The 22,022-nt window shown below is 37.4% G+C and overlaps 2 protein-coding genes across 11 annotated transcripts in view; both read left to right on the top strand.

The window, feature by feature from the left end:
- Positions 1-7,491, top strand: part of LOC105442645 (zinc finger protein OZF-like) — a 37,307-nt gene extending 29,816 nt beyond the window's left edge. Inside the window, exons 8-9 of one of the 3 annotated variants that reach the window (XM_030994619.1) lie at positions 5,549-5,553; positions 7,335-7,491. In XM_030994619.1, coding sequence (XP_030850479.1) covers positions 5,549-5,553; positions 7,335-7,425 — 96 coding nt within the window. In that variant the 3' untranslated portion in view covers positions 7,426-7,491. The other 2 variants (XM_030994618.1, XM_030994621.1) reach the window with 2 other exon arrangements.
- A 9,863-nt stretch (positions 7,492-17,354) lies between these two features.
- Positions 17,355-22,022, top strand: part of LOC100888536 (gastrula zinc finger protein XlCGF57.1) — a 34,724-nt gene continuing 30,056 nt past the window's right edge. For 2 of the 8 annotated variants that reach the window (XM_030994630.1, XM_030994634.1), the window contains exon 1: positions 17,410-17,502. The gene's annotated coding sequence lies outside the window, so the exon portion shown is untranslated. Of the gene's footprint in view, positions 17,503-22,022 lie in introns of all 8 variants that reach the window. The other 6 variants (XM_030994624.1, XM_030994623.1, XM_030994629.1 and 3 more) reach the window with 6 other exon arrangements.

The raw sequence follows: 22,022 nt of genomic DNA on the forward strand, positions 1-22,022 counted from the left end.
AATAAAGGGATTTTGTTGTATAAGTGGTCTTTAAAAAATAATATAATCCTAAGTTTATTGCTTCAAATCTGAATAAATAAAAAAGCAGTTTGTGAAGGAAATTTACATAATAATAAGTGGTACATTATAAACTATAACGTAAAGAATACATTGAAGATAACATTGATAACAATTTTACATACTTGTTTTGCCATTTCAATGTATGTTCAGCATTTGTCCTTGTCTTGTGGTAATAACTCTTTCCACTTTTTCTAAATAAATAATTTCCAACTTGAACTGTGACCATTATTAAATATCTATATTTATACCAGGGACTTGATAGAGAAGGACGGGAAACAAGCCGGCGAAACTCTTGTAATTTATTCAACGCATTCGTGAGTTCTAAAGCGTAACAATGGGATGTGTAACATTCCACTTGGCTTTGAAGTTCCATACTCCACACCGCGCTTCCACTGCGGGGACTTTCGGAAGCCAGGCACCAGTTTTACATTTATTACAAAATATTAGATTACCGGCAAAATTTCAGTGTAAATCAAAAACTTTATATGGGGATTGTATTGGGAATAGTGCATTAACACATTTCCAAATTTAGAACTCAGTCCTTCCTATAATTTGTGTGCCAGAGTTGGTAAAAGAAAAATGACATCCTGACAAAAACTCAATAGTTTAGGATAATTTGTGCATGTTTTAATGTCACGTTATTTGATTCATGATTTACAATCTTAAATAACATTAAGTTTGCTAATGCGTGTTTTTGCGTGTTTTTTGTATCTTTGAAGTTAAAAAAAGGATGAAATTACACAAGTTTGTGTTCGCTTGTTCTACTCTTTACACATTCAACAATAGATGAGAAATCATTGAAAAGGGACAGCGAACAGTTGCTGTGATACCATTTTCTGATGTAGGAATTCTAAATCCTGAAATTCATGCGCTCTTTTATCTCACCACCTGGTCAGCAGTTGCAGATTAGCGCATAACTTTTCGGCGGCTTGGAGCATGGGGTCAAAGAAAAGCGGTTTGATTCCAGTCCTTCTCTATCATGTCCCTGGTTATACCAAAATTGATTTATTTACTTTGTATTCTTCCTGATCCCCCTTTATCATTCTTTTCAGAACTTCAGAGAGTACTCTTTAAATTTGTATGGAGTAATAAGAAGGACAAAATTAGACGCTCTTTGCTTTACAATGAATATAAAGAAGGAGGCCTTAAAATGCCTCATTTATTATCTTTTAACCGTGCAATGAAGTTACTTGGATAAAGAGATACTTAGATGAAGAAAACAAAAGTAAATGGAAAATGTTTTTTGCACATTCTCTGAGACGTATGGGAGGTGATATTTTTTTCAGCGGCAATCTCTGCTCTGATCATTTAATGTTCAATAAATACACAGATCCTTTCTGGAATGATATATTGATTGCATGGAGTCACTGCAATTGCCTGAATTCTCATATACTGGTAGGCGGAAAACCTCTCAATATTAATATACGTTTTAATTCTGATATGATATATGTTAAGAATATAATCAATAATTTTTAATTCGTCAATGCAGTTATTTCTTTTTGCAAAATATTTTATATTCACTTGTAAAATGCAAAACCTTATTCCACTATTTCCTTCTTTTCAACGAGCTCTCAAACATTTAGAAAATATGAAACATATAATTGCTTTCAAGAAAAATTGTCTCGATCTTCATAATAAGAAATAGCAGATATTTTGTTAACTTTTTTTTTTATTGCTGATGAGTTAACTATTACACTATATTTGTATTATACATATTCTATGTCTATACGAACATGTTATTATTAGGTGATACGTAACGAAGTCAACGTATCACCTTTTGATTTCGTCAAGATTTTTCTTTATTATTATTTATTTTTATTATTCTTCCTCGAATTTGTTCGCAGGATATCTCAAGACTGAATAAAGCCATTATCATGAAACTTTCAATGATGATAGATCTTAGTCTAACTTAGAACTGCGTGAATTTTCAAAGACTCAAAATTATCGTGACGTCATCCAGGCGCCATTTTGTGAAAATCAACTAATGATCATATCTTCATAACGAATAGTAATTTTTCATTCATATTTATCATGATTAAGATCAATATCCGTCCGGTCAATTTCAAGTCAATAAAAGTCCGTAAATGCGCGCGTGCGCGCTCGTCCGCGCGTTTACGCGCGCGCAAAAAATTAAAATGCGCTAAATCATCCCAAATTTTTTTTGCATACGTTTCAGGCCATATGGAGCATTTGATAAAAAAATTACGCACACGCGCATGCGCGCGCGTTTTCGTGCGTACTGGCATTTTGCAACACAGAATCGCCGATTTTTTTCTGACATCATATTTGGTACATTTTTCCAAGCATTTTGATAATTTGTTCACCTTTTAATAACGCAATGAGCGTCCGTCAAAGTTGACAGCACGCGCGGATTTGCGTTATCTTTATCCACAATACATGGGCAAAAACATGCCTATATAAAATTCATTGTAACTCTTTAGAATAGATAGAAACTCCTAATATTTTTTCATATTTGGATAGATTATGAGTCGGAGATATGATTTCATGTCTCATTTTATCCTCAATTAACTCATGACGTCATCATAATGGCCTCCAAACTCAAAATTTTAATTTGCATATTATGACGTCAGCATATTTTTGGAAAATTGATTGTATCTCTGTAAATATGGATCAATTTTCTTTTTAATTTTGATATGTTCTAGCTGAGACAATTTTCTACAAATGTAGTATTCACAATTTTTATTTTTGACAAAAATATCATGGTGTATTTTTGCGATTAAAGGAGGTATGTCAATTTTTCGCATTTTGCGTGTATTCTCTATGGGACATGACTTTTTCTAAAAACTGGATTCTACACTCCTGTCTTTCGCGAGCAAAATCTCCGTTGTTTTAGCTTCGTTTTCGCTGAGCTTCGAATATGTTGTAGCTGAGACAATGAGCTATCAAAATTGTGCCCTTTATTTTTCGATTAGATGCCGGGATCATGCTCATATTTTACTTGCAAAGTAGGATTTCTGAATTCCATTTCCCGTTTACGTGTAATCGCTATGGGAGATGTTTTGGTATATCGGTAACGCAGTACACTTCCAACCTCGAGATCCCTGGTTCGAGTCCGGGTGTCTCCAACACTTTTTTTCACTTTTTTTTTCCTTCTGACCTTCACTGTATCATCTCCTTTGATTATTTAAACACGTAGATTCGCAAATATCGTCATAAATAACCCTTTTTACTTTATTACCCTATTTTCACTTAATCCATTACTTTTTGCGTGTAATCCCTATAGGAGATGACTTTTTCTTAAAATCTGGAGTCTACATTCCTGTCTTTTGCGAGCAATATCGCCGTTATTTCGGCTTGGATTTTGTTGATTTTTGAGTGTGTTGTAGCTGAGACTATATGCTATCTAAATCAACCCTCATTTTTTCAATAAGATGTCATGATCGCGCTCATGATCATGATCTTTATCATCATGATCATCATTATCATAATGATGATAATCATTTATCAATTACATTTTCATTTCTTTGAATAAGATAAAATCGTCAAAAGGTGTTCTTCATGATGTAAATTAGAGTCAAATGTGTAACTAGTTACTGCACAGGGTCAACGGTCATATATTGTTTCAATCTATCTTCCCTAGATCCATGATGATCAAGGAGACACAATTTAATCTTTACATATGAATAGATCATAATGGGAGAAGCATATAAATGGGAGAAGCATTTTACAAAATAATATATCGTGTAATGCATTATTCGTTATGTAAACCATTATCATACGTATCACCTAATTCGTCTAAGTGACGAATTAAAGTCTAGTTACTATTATTATTATCATGTACTACTGTTAATATGAATGAGATTTGTTTTCAATAAATATTTTGGAGAAAAAAATTTGAACTGAATAAATTTTAAGTTATTTTTTTGGCATTTATTTTGAAAAATAAAGAGTTGACCATACATAACAAAAGCAAAAGTGTTAATTATTTTGTTACTATTCTCAACTCCAAAACATATATCTGTGACTGAGAATGGAAAACTAAATAATTTGAATTCACGGAGCAAATTACTGATATCTTTCCAGAATGTTTTTACAACAGGACACGTAAAGAACAAATGAATGAACGTTTGCATATATTTGTTTGACCAAAATTGCACATTGGTGTACTTTTTATACCAATACGGTGCAAATATTAATTTGGAGAAATTCTTAGATGGCGGGAATTTGTACTGAAATTCTTGTAATCTGGATTCTAAAGTTGTCAGAAGTGGCATTGTGAAACGATTTTGCCACTGTATTGTAATTTCATGCGGTGGTACAGTGGTACAGGAATTTGTTCTTGTGAAGTCAGATCCAGTTTCCATTTTTATGCCTTCGCTACAAAGTAGCTGGAGGCATTATGTTTTCTGGTCTCCGTCCGTCCTCACGTCCCGTTCTCTTGATCACGTTATCTCAAGAAGCAATGGATTACTACCGAATTCGGGTCATGTATGTAACTTGCAGAGCTGATGAATTGATTAGTTTTAAGGTCACGAGGTCGGTCACAAGGCTCATTATGTATGAAAAAATAGCTTGTGATCGCGTTATCTCAAGAACCAATTGATGTATTACCGCCAAACTTGGGTCATGTATGTATCTTGCAGAGCTGATGAATTGATTTGATTTTGGGGTCACGAGGTCAAAGGTCACAGGGCTCATTATGTATGAAAAAATAGCTTGTTATCGCGTTATCTCAAGAACCGATTGATGGATTACCGCCAAACTTAGTTCATATATGTATCTTGCAGAGCCAATGAACTGATTAGATTTTGGGGTCCTGAGGTCAAAGGTCATGGGGCTCATTATTAATGCAAAACTATCTTGTGAATGCATTGTCAATACTGACGGATGGGTATCTTGCAGAGCCAATGAACTGATTAGATTTTAGGGTCATGAGGTCAAAGTTCAAAGGGTCATACATATATATATGAAAAATAGCTTGCAATCACCATATTCTGAGGACCTGTTATTTGATTACAATTAAACTTGAATTTGAAAAATTGCTTCTGTTTTGGTTTGTGAAATCGCTCTGTGGCGGAGGCATCATTTTCAACTACGTGCAGTCAAAGTTCCATCTAGTTCTAACTGTTTTGTGTTGTCTGTTTTTTAATATATTTCTTTCACACAGAGAATAGAAAAATTGTGTAACTTTTTTTGTACCATAACGTTATTAATATTCATATCTCAAACCACATCTGATTCTTCATACCGGTATGTGTTTTTTATGCCTCGATCAGTTATGAAATATCCTAAGGCATTATGTTTTTGGGTTGCCCGTACGTCTGTACGTCCTGTCCTCGTAATCACGTTATCTCAAGAACAGGTTGATGGATTCCTGCCAATTCTTGTATCTCGCAGAGCTAATGAACTTATTAGATTTTGGGGTCACGAGCTCAAGGGTCAAAGGTCACAGGGATCGTTATGTTTGCAAAAATAGCTTGTGATTGCATTATCTCAAGAACTGATCTATGTATCCTGCCCTACTTAGGTCATGTATGTATCTTGCAGAACCAATGAATCAATTAGATTTTGGGTTACGAGGTCAAAGGTTACAGGGCTCATTATGTATGCAAAAAAAGCTTGTGATTGCATTATCATTAGAACCAATGGATGGATTACCATCAAACTCAAGACATGTATGTATCTTGCAGAGCCAATGAACTGCGTACATCTGGGGTCATGAGGTCGAAGGTCAAATGTCATGAGGCTCATTATGCATGCAAAAATAGGGCATGAATATCTTGCAAAGCCAATGAACTGATTAGATTTTAGGGTCATTTGGTCAAAGATCATAGGGTCATATATGTATATGAGAAATTGCTGGTAATCACAATATTCTGAGAACCTTTTAATGGATTACAATTGAACTTGAATTTGAAAAATTGCTTCTGTTTTGGTTTGTAAAATTGCTCTATGACAGAGGCGTCATTTTCGACTGCCTGCAGTCAAAGTTCCATCTATAGTTAATAATTACATTTAGCGTGAATGTAAGATTGATAATTATTTTGAGGGAAAGTATATATATTTTTAATTTTTTCGGTTCAGGGTAAATGGGAGGGGAGCTTGAAAGAAACGTCACAGAGTTACCAATTTGTGTATGTTTGATTGCACGTTCAAAAATTCATAACTTTCTTATTTTCGATCGTTTTTTGCTCAAACTTTCACTGAGATGATTCTGTCATTTTTCTGCTTCCGCAAAACCAGCTTTAGATGAGGGTGGAATTCCCTTTTAATGATTTAACAAAAATGTTTGTGATGTCTTAGCATATATGCTTCAGCCATTGACTTAATTACTAATTAAATTTCATGCATATATTTTATAGGAATGCACTATAAGGTGTGCAATATAATCTAACAGCCTCATTATTTATCATCAGGTGTATAGCTTGAATTTGGCTTCCTTATTAATTCTTCCAAATCTTCTTTGAAAGTCACTATTATATATTCACTTCATGTTTTCTAATATACTTTTCCAACAAATCAACACCTTCACAACTTTGTATTTTTCTGACATTGAATTAGCTTTTAAAATAAAGGGATAGTTGAGTTTTGTTGCAACAGGCGCTACATAAAATAATTTGTTTGTGATATAATGAAAAACTGATTTCGCAGTTCTCTTCCCCCTTATTGGCAATATATTCTTGTAGATAGTAATTTTATTGTCTAAGTTTTAACAGGAATCTGCAGTCATATACCGTGTACATGAAAAAAAATAACGGTAACGTTCTTATTTTCTGAGTTTGGATAAATACTATAATATCAAAAAAACTGCTGGCAGGTTCCGGAGTTCTGTTTGGGACCAGATTTGGTTTAATTCATTTTGACTTAAATAGAAATAAAAAATCATCGAATTAGATGCATTTTGCTTGGTCCCGTCAAAGTCAACTTGGGCAAAAGTCAAATTTTCTTTGACTTACACACATATCGAAGATTTCAATGTATCCTGTCAAAATTGATGTAATTATGCAAAGTTGACTGTATTGAAGGTTTTAATCAATGTGCATCTAGGCAGACTGAATACGCCTGGTGATATTTCTTTACTCTACAGTGATTTTGATTTCGACACTTTAATACTAGAACTTGACCTTCTGTTCGATAGGGATGTAATTACTTTCTTTTCCTCCCTAGAGTTGGACAATGGACAAGACAATATACACCCACATTTAACAGCATGCAGTGGAGAGAAGACCCATCTGTGTTTACATTTCAGTAAGACATTTACAGATGAGAACACTCTTATACTACATCAGAAAACATACCAGGTCGACAATGAGCTTACTAGCCACCTTAGAACACAAACTGGAGAGAAAACTTTCAAATGTTCCCAGTGTGATAAGGGTTTTTCTCACAGAAGTAACCTTATAAGAAATTTAAGAACACACAGTGGAGAAAAGCCTTATCAATGCTCCTATTGTGAAAAGGGTTTTTCTGAAAGAAGTACCCTTATTAGACACCTTAGAACGCATACAGGAGAGAAACCTTTCAAGTGTTCCCAGTGTGATAAGGGGTTTTCTCAAAAGAGTCATTTTACTGGCCACCTTAGAACACATACAGGAGAGAAACCCTTTAAGTGTTCCCAGTGTGATAAGGTTTTTACTTGCCAAAGTTATCTTACTACCCATTTAAGAACACACAGTGGAGAAAAGCCTCATGGATGTTCCTATTGTGATAATTCATTTTCTCAAAAGATTCATCTTAATAGCCACCTTAAAACACATACAGGAGAGAAACCATTTAAGTGTTCTCAGTGTGATACAGGTTTTGCTCAAAGAGGTACCCTTATTAGACATTTAAGAACACACAGTGGAGAAAAACCTTTTCAATGTTCCTATTGTGATAAGACATTTGCTCAAAAGAATAGTCTAACTAGCCACCGTAGAAGACATACGGGAGAGAAACCCTTCAAGTGTTCCCAGTGTGATGAGGGTTTTCCCCATAAAACTTGCCTTATTAGAGATTTAAGAACACACAGTGGAGAAAAACCTTTCAAATGTTCCCATTGTGATGAAGGTTTTTCTCGAAGTAGTACCGTTATAAGCCATTTAACAACACATATTGGAGAAAAGCCTCCTTGATGTTCCCATTGTGATAAGAGTTTTTCTCAACTAGGTGTTCTTTTTTAATCATATTATTAGGACAAATACATGTACTAGAAAAAAACACATAAAATGTCTTGATTGTAATACAAGATTTTCTTATCGAAGGGATGTTATAAGCTAGCTTAGATAACATTTAGGTGGGAAACCCTTTAATGATCTTAGTGTGTGTACAGGTTTTTCTGAACGAGGTCACCTTACCTGTCATGTGAGGACACACACTAGGGAAAACCTTATGAATGTCGTGATTGTAATATGAGATTTTCTTATAAAAGGGATGTTACTACAGGAGAGAGTGTTCCTAAAAAATAAGGAATTTTCTAATAAAAGTGAGCTCACAAGGCATATAAGAACACACAGAAACGCTATAAATGTTAGGATTGTATTAAGAGATTTTCTTTTAAAAGTAACCTACTAGTTATCTGAGAATACATACTGGAGAAAAGCCATTTAAATGTTGACTTTGTTCTGAAAGGGATTTTATCGTTTATATAGTGCATGATCTTACTAATTGCCTGATAACACACATAGTAAAAATTCCACATAAATGTTTCAAATGTAATCAAGGGTTGAAGGTCCATCTATCTATAACTGTTTTTTGTTATCTTTTTTTGTACCATAATGTTATTAATTTTCTAAAACTACCTCTGATTCTTCAAATGAGTTTTTTCAGAATTCTTGTCTTACTTGCAGGAATAGCAGATACAAAAGCACATTAATCTAAAAGATGTATCAATCTCACGTTGTGGCTTCAACAAAACTTGGTGAAAGATATAAAGCTACCATTTCCACTCAGAAGATCTTTCAAATAAATTATCCTAGCCTCAACCTATTTTTATAAAGATTATCTTTTTATCTATATTCCACAATGGTTGAAATAAAATAAAACGGTTTTAGTACGTATTGTGCGACCAAGCTGAGAAAACATGTCCAAAACATATTTAATAATGGATGTTTGATATCTTTCGATTGGAAGTTTACACCACACAGAAATATATATTTTACAAATAAGCGAGTTCGTAATTAGGATTTGCGCATGTGCAGATAAAGGTCATTCGTTCCCAAATTGTAAAACCATTGAGACGACTCGTATCGTGCTCATGAAAGTTATGTTATTAGTATTCATTTATGTACCGACAGCACATTTATCTGATACACAGGTGGAAGTATTCTTCTCAAGAGGGCAAACAAAAGGTATTCATCGAAGCACCTCCATCACTTCGACAGTGTCAGTGATTATTCTAAAATGCACAAGTGGGACGTATCTATAGTGTAAAAGATCTGTGGATATTTGGGAGTCATGCGTTCCGAAGCTATTACGAAATGGCTTAATTGGAATCGACTTTAAAACGTAGTTACGGTATACAATGCCGATATCAAAATAAAACGTATCATATATACCAAATGTTGAATGTGTCAATTAGAATGATTCTGAAGAGTAATACAAAGAGAGAGAGAGAGAGAGAGAGAGAATGGCCGAGAGAAGAGAGAGAGTCAAGATTATTAAGTGTACGAACAAGGGAAGGAACAGCAGAATTTTGATACTGGACTAGTCCTGCACCTAGGAATGACCAAACCATGATTATTACAGAGGGGGCGAAAATTGGGCAAGGAATCTTTAGATGTACGTGGAAGTAGGTAAGTTTTGTGTTGGGACGTCGGTAACGAGTGGGCAAATTTCTGATCAAGCTCAATTCTTCTTGCTTGAAGGGAGGGCAGATTAAGAATCTTTAGCCTTTCAATTATGAAACAGGTGAGAGAGCTGAAACTGAGAATGAACTCTCTTAACTCTTTGAGACTGTTGACAATTGATTGAAGAAGACCAGACAGGTGAGGCATATTCCAGAATGGGACGGATATGGGATGCGTAAAGCCGTAAATCGTAACTAGATCACTCAAAGATGCATTGTGTTTCTTCAAGATACCAGGAAGCTGTAATTAATGGAGATCCCGTTCAAGAGGCCCCTTTGAAGTCATCCGTGGCACCGCGCGTCTTTTGTTTCCCCTACCGTAATCCCCTTAACCCCCTCCGAAACAATACAGCTCCCTAGTAACACTAAGTCCTCCCTTTCCACACACAGCCCAGCCCAGCGAGCACGGCGGCTTTTGCTTTGCCGGCCCGTACTTGGGGTGAATAGTGGTGATAACTTGACAACTTCTAGCCCTAAATCAATAAATGCGCAAACATATAACACAAGCAAGATAACCCTTTGGACTACCTTCCTAGCTATGTACAAATTTCGGAAATTTTCGGGAAATGTCAATAATTAGATGAGAAAATCATGATGATGAAAACCTTTCATTCGCTCTAACTCATGATTTCCTTGGTCGATTTCGCTGGTTGACATGGCCATGTCTTCAGTAGAGCTATCCGAGAACGGAACAGGCATTTGATGACTAATAGAAAGTTGCATTGGTCATATTTTGTGAATTCTGCATTTTATATGTTATAGCTAAATATATCTTCACTGAACATGACTTAATTTGTTCGGTGCCTCGCATGGCTTCAAAGCTCGATGCTTGCATATTTTTGCAAAAGAGTGAATAGAGAACTTAGGGAAGCAGATGGCGTTGCGTAACATTTCGTACTATTTGGAATGCCAGAGAGGGACTGTGCATTGATATGGACAGCTGTTGATGGAAATGATGGCTGGAGAGGGTTACATTTCTTTTTGTTAAGCCAGGTTAATCTTAAATATTTTTCCCTCGGAAAATTCTTTCGAGACGGTATCTCCATTCCTTACAGCTTCCTGAAGATACACAACATAAACAATCGTCTCGAAGATGATCAATTTGTTGACCCCACTTCATGTTACATTTCAAAGTAAATCCTAACACTGACAGATGTGCGACTTCCTTAAGAACAGTATCGCTGATCTTGATTTCAGGGAAAGGTGGAGGGGTTTGCATGAAGAATATTAATTTTCTTACATTTTGACGGTATGGGTGTCACTTGATTTGTGCTATCTAACCATAATTGGGTTAGCTGGGAGACCTGATCTTGCAATTGTGATTGCTGAGTATGCATCTTCTAAATTCTGCTAGGGTAAGGTTGTCAACATTTTGGATGAAATATGCAGCATCGTTGATCATGATCAGAAATAGGATTGGGCCAAGCTTGGTGCCTTGTGGGACACCACATGTTATGTATTGAACTTGATAGGTAATCTCACCAAGGCGGATAGTTTGGGATCTGTTACTCAGGAAGTCGCACACAACGGAAATGATAGTTTGATTGACACCCATCATCTTGGTTACTAAAACGGTATGATCGATAGCATCAAGTGCTTTGGCATATTTGTGCACTTAATTTTCCCACCAACAAGTTGTAAATCGGAGAGGGGGCAAAGGGCCCTTATTGCCTCCCCCCGCCACGGCTAAAAAAAAGAGAGAAGGAAGGAAGGAAAAAGGAAAGAGGAGAGCAAAAAGGGAACAAAACAGAGGAAGAAGAACTCCCCCCCCCCAGACAACGTGTGGATCGGGGTGGGGGCCGAAAAGCCCTTGCCTCCCCTACCCCCCCCCTATACCCCCCAGCAAACCTAAAAGCGAGAGAGGGAAGGAAAGGGAAAGAGGAGAGAAAGGGAAAAAAAAGAGAAAGAAGAAAGGTAGGGGAGATCAGTTGCGATTTTTCCCGCAAACAAAGTGTAGATCGGGGGGGGGGGGGGGGCACTGGCGTACTGATAGGGGAGGGGGGACTTGGGGGAAATAAAATTCGAACGTGGTTGATGTTTAATTCCATAATGGTGATTTACAAATAATGCTGGAATGACACAATTTCCGAGATTTTTCCTCACTTTTTAGTAAATTTTACTTTTTTATGCGTTTGTTGGAAAATGACAAATTCCTAAATATGCAGTCAGGCAAGAAATATGCTTTTTTGAGTTGCCTACATGTCAGGACCCGTGAAACGGTGGGGATCGGAAGCCGCGAGCTGCCTCCCCCCCCCCCCAACTTTTGTTGAGAAAGTATTTTAAAGAGAAATAGAAAGAAAGAGAGCATGAAAGAAAGAATATAGTGTTAACTGGCAGTGTCATACAAAAATGAGGTATCAAAATATGCTCATCTGACCGTGATTTAATGCCTAAAACCCCTCAGCTTCCGGGGGCTCTGCCCTTTAGATTCCACCTAGGGCCCTAAGGCGGACCCCTGGATGCTCATCTGACGGTAATTTAATGCCTAAAACCCCTGAGCTTCTGGGGGCTCCGCCCGCTGGACCCACGCCATATTGTGTCCTGCCAGTGTCACAAAATAATAAGGTATAACAAAATGCTCATCTGACCGTAATTAGATGCCTAAAACCCCTGAGCTTCCGGGGTGGAAAAGGTGTCAAAATATGCTCATCTGACCGCAGGGGCGTAGCCAGGGGTGGGGGGGGGGACGGTGGGGGCGATGAGGGCGGTTCCCCCAGAACGCCGGCCAAAAAAGAAAAAAAAAAAGAGAGGAGAAAAAAGGAAGCTAGAGGACGTAGGAAAAAAAAGGAGCAGACAAAGAACATTTTTGAAATTCAGACAATAGTATTACGAATCGTCTTCTTTCTCTATATTAATTTAATGAAACCTCAAAGCTTAACAGTCGAGAACGGTACAATGATCGTCTTCTCTCTCTAATGTTTTAGGTATTTAACTACGGTCAGATTAGCACCCAGGGGACCGCCTTAGAGCCCTTAGTGGGGTCCGGGGGCAGAGCCCCCGTAAGCTCTGGGGTTTTAGGCATTTAATTACGGTGAGATGAGCATACTTTGATACCTCATTTGTGACATTGGCAGGTCACATATTTTTTCTCTCTTTCTTTCTTTTTCTCTGTAACAAAGTTTTTCAAAAAGTGAGGGGGGGGGGGGGGGTTCGAGCCCTCGAGCACAGCCGTTCTGCAGGCCCTGACATGAAAGCTTCTAAATAAGCATATTTTTCGCCCGACTGTAAATTTGGGAATTTCTAATTTTCCAACAAACGCATAAAAAGGTATGACTTACAAACAAATTGAGAAAAAATACCGGAAAATCATGTCATTTCAGCAACATTTGTAAATTACTGGTATCGAATAAGAAATAACCCCCCCCCCCCTACCCCGGCCCCCACCAGTACGCCAGCGTTCAGCTAGAGGCTCAAGTCTAGTCACCCCTATAACAAAAACACACACGCTCAGTTTCCATCCTCTCACAATATTTCCACGATATGCGCGTATCGCTATTATAATAACCTCCATTGACAAATATAGGTGGCATGCGGAATGTTAAGAAAGTTTAATTCCTGTTAACTTTCCTTTTCTTTAAATGGAATTGTATATGTGATTTAATAGGTTGTTATTATTCTTTTGCATGGGTTAAACATACAAACTTTCATTACTCCCTAACTGCTTTTCATTTCTTTTTTTTTTGGAGGGGGGGGGGGGGCGTTTTGCCCCCCCCCCCCCGCCCCCGCACTTTTTTGGTTGGGGGCGAGTGCCCCCCACACTTCCGGCGCCTATGCAGGCCAGACTTATTTGTTTTATTTGAGAATTCTATCGTTTCCAAAGCAGTCCAAACATTTTCTCCAATAAATCTACCACGTAAAAAACGTAAAAAAACTGTTCGTTACAGGATTTATTTTTCGAGGGATGGGCTGAGGTATATGATGTAAATGATGCCAATACTGCATATAAACATTTTAGTAACAAATTGCAATATTATTATGAAAAGAATATTCCTTTAGGCAAAATGAGTAATAAGCGAAATAAACCCCGGAATCCTTGGATAACGAAAGGTTTATTGAAATCAATACAAACACGCAATCGCCTCTACAAATTACATTTACGCAATCCAACTGACACTAACCTAAACACATATAATATTTATCGAAACAAATTAATAAAACTAATCCGTACATCCCGTAGATTGCATTTTTCTAATAGAATAAAAAGGGCCAGTTCAAACACTACTGCAACTTGGAAAATTATCAAAGAGGTTATGGGAAAAAAAAAACGAATCCCCCACCCACGGATAATCACATTAAATGGCACTAAAATACATGATCCTAGTCTTCATGCAAATTCATTTAACTCATTTTTTACGAATATAGGCCCTGAACTCGCCGGCAAAATTAATAGAACTCACGCTCACTTTAAAGACTATCTTTCCAATCAAAACCAAGAGTCTCTCTTTTTAAATCCGACAAATCCTAGCGAAATTATTAACATTACCCAACAACTCAAAATCTCACGGTTTTGATAAAATAAGTATGTCTCTCCTAAAAGACATAATATCCACTTGCAAAGCCTTTAACTCACATATTTAATCACTCGTTATCGCAAGGTGTTTTCCCTGATCTATTAAAAATAGCTTAAGTCAACCCCATTCTCAAAAAAGATGATCCTCACGAAATTAGTAACTATCGTCCAGTTTCCCTACTTCCAAGTAATATCCAAAGTCTTAGAAAAAAATGGTTCATAATAGGCTACACAAATTTATCACTAAACACAAAATACTCAATTCAAATCAATATGGCTTCAGAAAAAATTACTCAACTGACTTAGCATTAATTCAAATTTATGACAAAATTACAAGTGCCATATAACAAAGAGCACGTTATAGGTATATTCTGTGACTTGAGTAAAGCATTCGATACGCTCAATCACGCTATTCTACTCTCCAAACTCAGTCATTATGGAATTCGGGGTCAGCCACTCTTATGGTTTAAAGATTATTTAACAAACAGAAGACTATATGTTACATTTAATAGTTATGATTCTGATCCTCTTTTAATTCAATGCGGTGTTCCTCAAGGCTCCATCTTAGGTCCACTGTTATTTCTTCTTCATGTAAATGATATTATCAATACATCCCCCCTTCTTTTATCTTATTTGCCGATGATACAAACATCTTTTATTCCCATAAAGACCTTAATTCGTTAAACAATACTTTGAATTATGAAATTAACAAAGTATCAGATTGGTTTAAATCCAATAAACTTTCACTTAATACAAAAAAGACTCATTTCATGTATTTTAAACATCATTCTCATAATACAGAAACACCTATATATATTAAAATCGATGGTATGCTACTAGAGAAGAAAACTAAGTCCAAGTTTTTGGGAGTTCTTATAGATGAAACCTTGACTTGGAATGATCATTTACACCAAGTTACAATGTGCATTTCCAAAAGTATTGGAATAATCTCCAAGCTAAAGTTTCTTCTACCCCATGCAACCTTATTCCTACTATATAATTCGCTAGTTCTCCCGTATATAACATATTGTTATAGTGTATGGGCAAATTGTGGTTCGACAAATATTAATTATATTTTCAAACTGCAAAAGAAAGCCATACGTATTTGTACAGCCTGAGGTTCGCATTTCTTAGCTCACACTGATCCTTTATTCTATAAACTTAAAACACTAAAATTTTTCGATCTGAACATTACTCAAGTAGCAGTTATTATGTTTAAATACATTAATAATCTGCTTCCACCATCCTTTGATAACATGTTTAGGTTTAATAGTTCCGTTCATTCATACTCTACTCGCATATTATATCTGGAAACTTCCATCTTACAAACCCCAAATTATCAATAACTCACAAATCTGTTAGACATTCTGGCCCGGACATTTGGAATAATTTTCCCGACAACATAAAGTCTTGTTCAACCATCTACTCCTTAAAAGCTACACTTAAACGACAAATAATACAATCGTATGCTCCTCTCTCTTTAAATTAGTATATAACAAAACCGTGACTTATTTTATTCTTTATCATGCAACTGCTCACTGCATGCACCTGCACTTGCACCGCACCCACTTGATCACTCAGTTTTCCGAAGAGAGTTATGTCGCCAATTCTTTTTATGAGGCCGCCATCCCTCTCCAGCCTAACCGCTCACGATGGTGGTCTCCTGCGTTCTAAATTACCTCTCTAATTTATTGAAAATATTTCATATTTCTTATCTCATTGAATGCTTCGTACACTGTTTATCGAATGATATAATTGTAGGCCTACATGATTTTTCATTTAATTGCTTTTGTAAACATTTTATTCATTGTATTTGTTATTGGTCGAAATTTTGTACTTTGACTTTGAATTTGTATATTTTTGAACGCAGAAATAAAATAAATCAAACAAACAAACAAACTTATTAATGGTCGGCAAAACCTTTTTCAGTCTTAAAGAGATGCATGTAGCAATAAGTTTGTAATCTGTTTTTATAACTGTAATCTTGACATTTCATTATGTAACCCAAGGTGTATGGACAAATTTGAGCACTAATTTTTTTTTTTTTTTTTGGGGGGGGGGGGGGGGGGGGGGCACGTGCCCCCTGTGCCCCCTAGATCCGCCCCTGTATATTATAGCTCGGCCAGTTACCATTCTACCAAACCGATATAATAGTTAAAGAGACCGGGGTTTGTGGGAGGGGGATCGAGAAGGCGTAAAAACTCATGACACTTTCTGTTTTCATCCTGAGGCTTAGGCCTTTTTCAGGGCATACAAGGTTTTTCGAAAGTCCGAGTTACGCAGTGGGTTATGTTTGTTGGTATATTTGAACAGCCTTCAAAGTTGAAAACGCATTTTGGCCATTATTGCGGATATAAGCCTTCCGATATGCCAGTTTGAGTCCTATACATATTCAATCTGAAACAATAAGACCCAGACAAAAAGGTTTCTTCATGTAATCTATATGGGAGTAAAAAGTTAGACCTCATTTTTAAATTGGTGTAGGCCATTAATTATTTAAAATGTCATATGATAGACTAGTTTTACCAGCCTAGCTTCAAAGTTCAATATGCATTTTGGCCACAATAATCTGTAATGCGCGGAGTTGTACCGATGCTGGCGGGTTAAAGCCGGGGTTGAAGCTCTAAATTCAATCTGAAACAATAAGACCCAGACAAAAGGTTTCGGCATGTAATCTATATGAGAGGAAAGAGTAAGATCTCAGCTTTAAATTGGTGTAGCCCATTGTTTATTTAAAATGTCATACGATAGTTTTAACAGCCTTCAGCAAAGTTGGAAACGCATTTTGGCCATTATTTTCTGTATAGTGCAAATAAGCCTTCCGATATGCCAGTTTGAGCCACATTCAATCTGAAACAATAAGACCCAGCCAAAAAAATTTGGTGACCTAGATCTATATGAGAGCAAAAGCGTAAGATATCAGCTTTAAATTGGTGTAGACTAGCCATTTATATTTCAATGTTAGGTGGCCGTTACCGTCAGCCGCGACGTGCACAGTTTTTCTTTTCCTATTCGATTGCATCAGGCCGCCTAGGCCAGCTCATTATTGGTGGCAAGCGCTCTTCAAGTAGCATTTTAGGATGCCCGTATTTCCTTTATTAACATAAATGCCCAGAAGCCAGAGGTGACTCAGCTGAGAGAGCAGGTAAGTGCAAAATAAACGTAGAGTCTACTGTATTCAGCCTCAGTGGCATTAAGTAGAGTTTCTACTCCTGGAAAGGTCCAAGATTGAGCTGCAGCCACAGCTCAGCTCAGCCAACTTCTTTAGAAGATTTTGCTTCAGCTTCAGTCCCGCTTGCTCAACATCACGTTGGAGCTGGACCGGAGAAGCTAGAAGGGCCTGAGCTGAGCTACATGTAGGCCTAGACCGAATTGGGTTCAGACAGAGGCGTATGTGCTCAGCTTATAGTACTGACCATTGACGATCTGGCCAAGGGATTCGAAGAGAAAGGGCAGACTTATTTGATACTAGGTCTACTGGACTTCTTCTTTGGATTAAGTTTACCTCCTTCACCATGTTCACAGTACGGTAGTTCATTAGTTGAAGAATCTGATGATGTGTGTGTGTGGTGCAATGTAGACCGAAAGCTTCAGTCTCTGAATCTGATATCGACGGTTGTTCCGCTGAGATTGCATCTGGCTCCTCTGACCGCCTCTATATACATAGACTGAACGGCCTAGGTCTATACTATAGCTGAGTGGAACAAATGGATCGGTTCGGCCGGACCGCGATGAATATGCAACAAGATTTTCACTCTTTACATCCTCATAAATGCACTTTTGTTGCAATATTACAATAGGATTATTAAAATATAAAAAAATAAACAAATATGGCTTTGACTTACGATAGCTTGCTAATTTATATCCTAAATTAATGATTAATCCGAGAAAGTCTCGTAGTCGACATGATTCGTTGTCATCCATCTTGGTTTTAGTTGATGAATATTCATTTTTTCTTTTCGAACGTCCAATAGCTACGTACGAGTCAACCTAGACCGAATTTTCCGTCTCTTTCGTTCGTTAGCCTCTTATTGGGGTAGGGTCGGCTCTCTCTTTAGAGACGGAAACCGTCTATACACATTCCCTTGATAACGCCACGGCCATTTCAGGTCGTAGCGTTTTGCCCCCAAAATCCCCCAAAATGTCATTTTACCTCATGCATTGATTATTTAAAATTAGGAGAAGGTTATACTACATCGGTTCCACTTACCAACTTGACTGAAATAATCTGTTTAATGGTCCCTTTTAAAGAAATTATGGGTCAAAATCGACATCCATGTTGAAATCTTGCAAGCCGTGTTAAACTCTCGCTGCGCACGGAGTCATCTAAATCAATCTCATCCCTTTTAGTCTACGCCGAAGGCAAAACGATTATGAAGGAAAAACTGTGATAACGCCATTACGAACGTGTAGATGGCGCACAGTTTTTCCTTCATAATCGTTTTGCCATCGGCGTAGACTAGAAAGGATGAGATTGATTTAGATGACTCCGTGCGCAGCGAGAGTTTAACACGGCTTGCAAGATTTCAACATGGATGTCGATTTTGACCCATAATTTCCTTAAAAGGGACCATTAAACGGATTATTTCAGTCAAGTTGGTAAGTGGAACCGATGTAGTATAACCTTCTCCTAATTTTAAATAATCAATGCATGAGGTAAAATGACATTTTGGGGGATTTTTGGGGCAAAACGCTACGACCTGAAATGGCCGTGGCGTTATCAAGGGAATGTGTATAGACGGTTTCCGTCTCTAAAGAGAGAGCCGGCCGACCCTACCCCAATAAGAGGCTAACGAACGAAAGAGACGGAAAATTCGGTCTAGAGTCAACCCAGTGATATATGCATATTCATAAACCCAATACGAAACGAGTGCTCTGATTGGCCATTTGCTATGTTTTGGTACGTTGACCCGGAAATATATCGGCCGGGTCAGGTCGTAGATTACTAGTTTGAACGGATGAACGATACGTTTCACGGTTCGGAGAAAAAAATTGGATAAGTCCGTAAATTTCGCATTTGTATAATAGGTCATCTAAAAATATTTAGTGTAAATAGGAGAATAATATACCTATTTTATATCTGATTTATAAATCAGAAAATTAGATCTCAATAGTGAAAATCGGGGAAGAAAGTTTCTGTCACAAAGTGGTATGAATAGTTGGCCAGATTACCTCCTCGGTGCGAGACCTCTGAAGTACCGTCTGTATATTGGAAATGTCAACAAATGTCAGTTTTATTAAAGAAATGACCCATATCAGATGGTTATTTCTCTAGGTGCAATGCTATTAACGTGGTGCAAGAAAAAGTTCCTGGACTTCAGCAAAGCCTTTGACAAGGTCTCCCACAGATTGCTCCTACACAAGCTGGAGCACTAGTAATAGTCACACATAGGTGCATTGCTAGATCTATATCCTGGCTGTGTATTAAAAGCTGTGCTATTGAATTTCAAACATTTCAAACACCACTCACAAAACTCAGCTGATTTCACTAAAAATCGGTACTTTAGTGACAATTGATAAGTAAAATACAATTTTTTCAACTTTCCGATGTTAGAAAGAATAATTTAAAAGTTGAAATTGTGAGTCCACTGTCAAACTTGCCGATCAGCCGCATCGGAATGATTGTGTGCATCTGTGTGTTTAATATGAGTGTATTGACTATTCATGTGTTCAAATGCTGCCTATATTAACACGTAGTGCAGTGCTAGAGGTCAACCGTCAATACGCATTAGCATTGACTCTCTATGCTTGGCTGGAGTGGTATTATAGTATGGTGTATGTCACTATGTGGTACAACTCTACTTTGCACGAAGAACTTGCGCATTGAGCGCTGTACAGTGAGTTTACGTGCTCTCATTGGCCGATCCGCCCGAGTGGCTTCGAATTTAAGTTCAATGGCAAAGTCAATACGTAATATTATGTCACACAGGCCTTAAATTTCAATATTTTTAGGGCAAGACCACTTTTCTGTAGGGCACATTCCTATATTACAGCACAAATAGGAAGAATTGGAAAGGGCACAAAAAATCTCCAAGGCCAATGAGAGGGGTATTGAGGCCAATCAAAGGGGCATCTAAGGCCATGACCTTGGTGGCCTTGGATTAATTTAAGCCCTGGTCACACCACAGAGATTTTGACACGTCCTGCTTTAAACAAGTGACGCAATTCACACATAACTGACGCACACACGGCATTGCATATAAAGTAGAAAAATCAAGGAACGTCTCAGGAAAAATTCCAGTTTGTATCTTAAATATGACGAAAATAGTTAAGTAAAACTTAAAATTAAGTGACATACCTAAGTGAAATACTTCATTGAAAAAATCATAACAAATAGAGGGTTTGACTAAGCTATATTAATTTTGGTATACCGTTAAAAAACCCCGGAAAATTGCAAGCTTGCTCCACGCACAAATATCGTATAGCATTGAGTGGATGGAGAACACAGACCTGCCAACCAGTACGATTTAGTCATATTTAGTACAATTTTTAGAAGCAAATACGACAGTATGATTTTCCTTAATAATTTTTTTTTTATTTTAAATTATTTTATTTTAAATTAATATTTTGTGTGTGCGTCCGCCATTTTCAATGGCAAAATGTCAATTCTGTCCTGTAAAGTATCCTACAAGCATCTCACATCGGCAATTTGGGGATGTTCATTGGTTCATCGAACACACCAGTCATGACGAAATCATGCATATTTAACCAATGATCAATAAAATAAAATCTTCCTTTAGGTAGAAACTGTAAGAGGCATTGGTCCGCGTAACAATCTGTGTTTATTTTCAAGAATACAACTTTTGTCAGTAAAATACAACTTTTGGGACTAAAGAATACAGTTTTTGAACTCCAGAGGTTGGTAGGTCTGAGAACAGAGATGGCCAATCTGAAGGGCCGTGTCGGCTAGGCTAGGCGCCAACTTACGAATATGAGGCTGAGATCGGATGAACGATCTGTGGTGCATGAGCTAATTGTAAGCTAAAGTTCTACGTGCTTCAGGTCAAGGACTTCCTTAGTCAACGAACTCAACAAGTTCTGGTAGACAGCCAAGTCAGCCCATAGGCAGATGTTACGTCTAGAGTCTTGCAAGGCAGCGTCCTGGGACCACTTCTCTTCCTGGCGCACATTAACGATCTCCCAGAGTGCGTTAAGAGCTCCACAGCAAGACTATTTGCTGATGGCTGTGCGGTCTACAAGAGAATCACATCACCTGCACTACTTCAGGACGACTAAGATGCCTTGCAGAAGTGGGAAAGAAAGTGGCTAATGGAGTTCCATCCTTCCAAGTGCCAAGTTGTTTGTATAACAAGCACAAACCTACTCCTTCAACTTACTCCATCCATGGATTGATCCTTGATGAAGTTCACTCTGCCAAAAGTGTTGAAGGACAAAAAGCTGTCCTTCAACACACATATTGACATCACCACCAAGAAGGCTAACTCCATTCAAGCTCTTCTCCAACCCAACTTCAACAGCTGTAGCCGCAAGATTAAAGAGGCAACATACAACACCTGGAGTATGCAACAACTGCATGGGACCCACACACTCAACGAAACATCAAGAAACTAGAGCAGGTCCAAAGAAGCAGCGCAAGATATGTCACCAGCACTTATGACCGCAGATCAAGCGTAACAGCCTTACTGAAGGATCTACAATGGCCAA

This window comes from Strongylocentrotus purpuratus, unplaced genomic scaffold (genome assembly GCF_000002235.5).
Source record: "Strongylocentrotus purpuratus isolate Spur 01 unplaced genomic scaffold, Spur_5.0 spur5_scaffold_21, whole genome shotgun sequence".
Taxonomy (NCBI): Eukaryota; Metazoa; Echinodermata; class Echinoidea; order Camarodonta; family Strongylocentrotidae; genus Strongylocentrotus; species Strongylocentrotus purpuratus.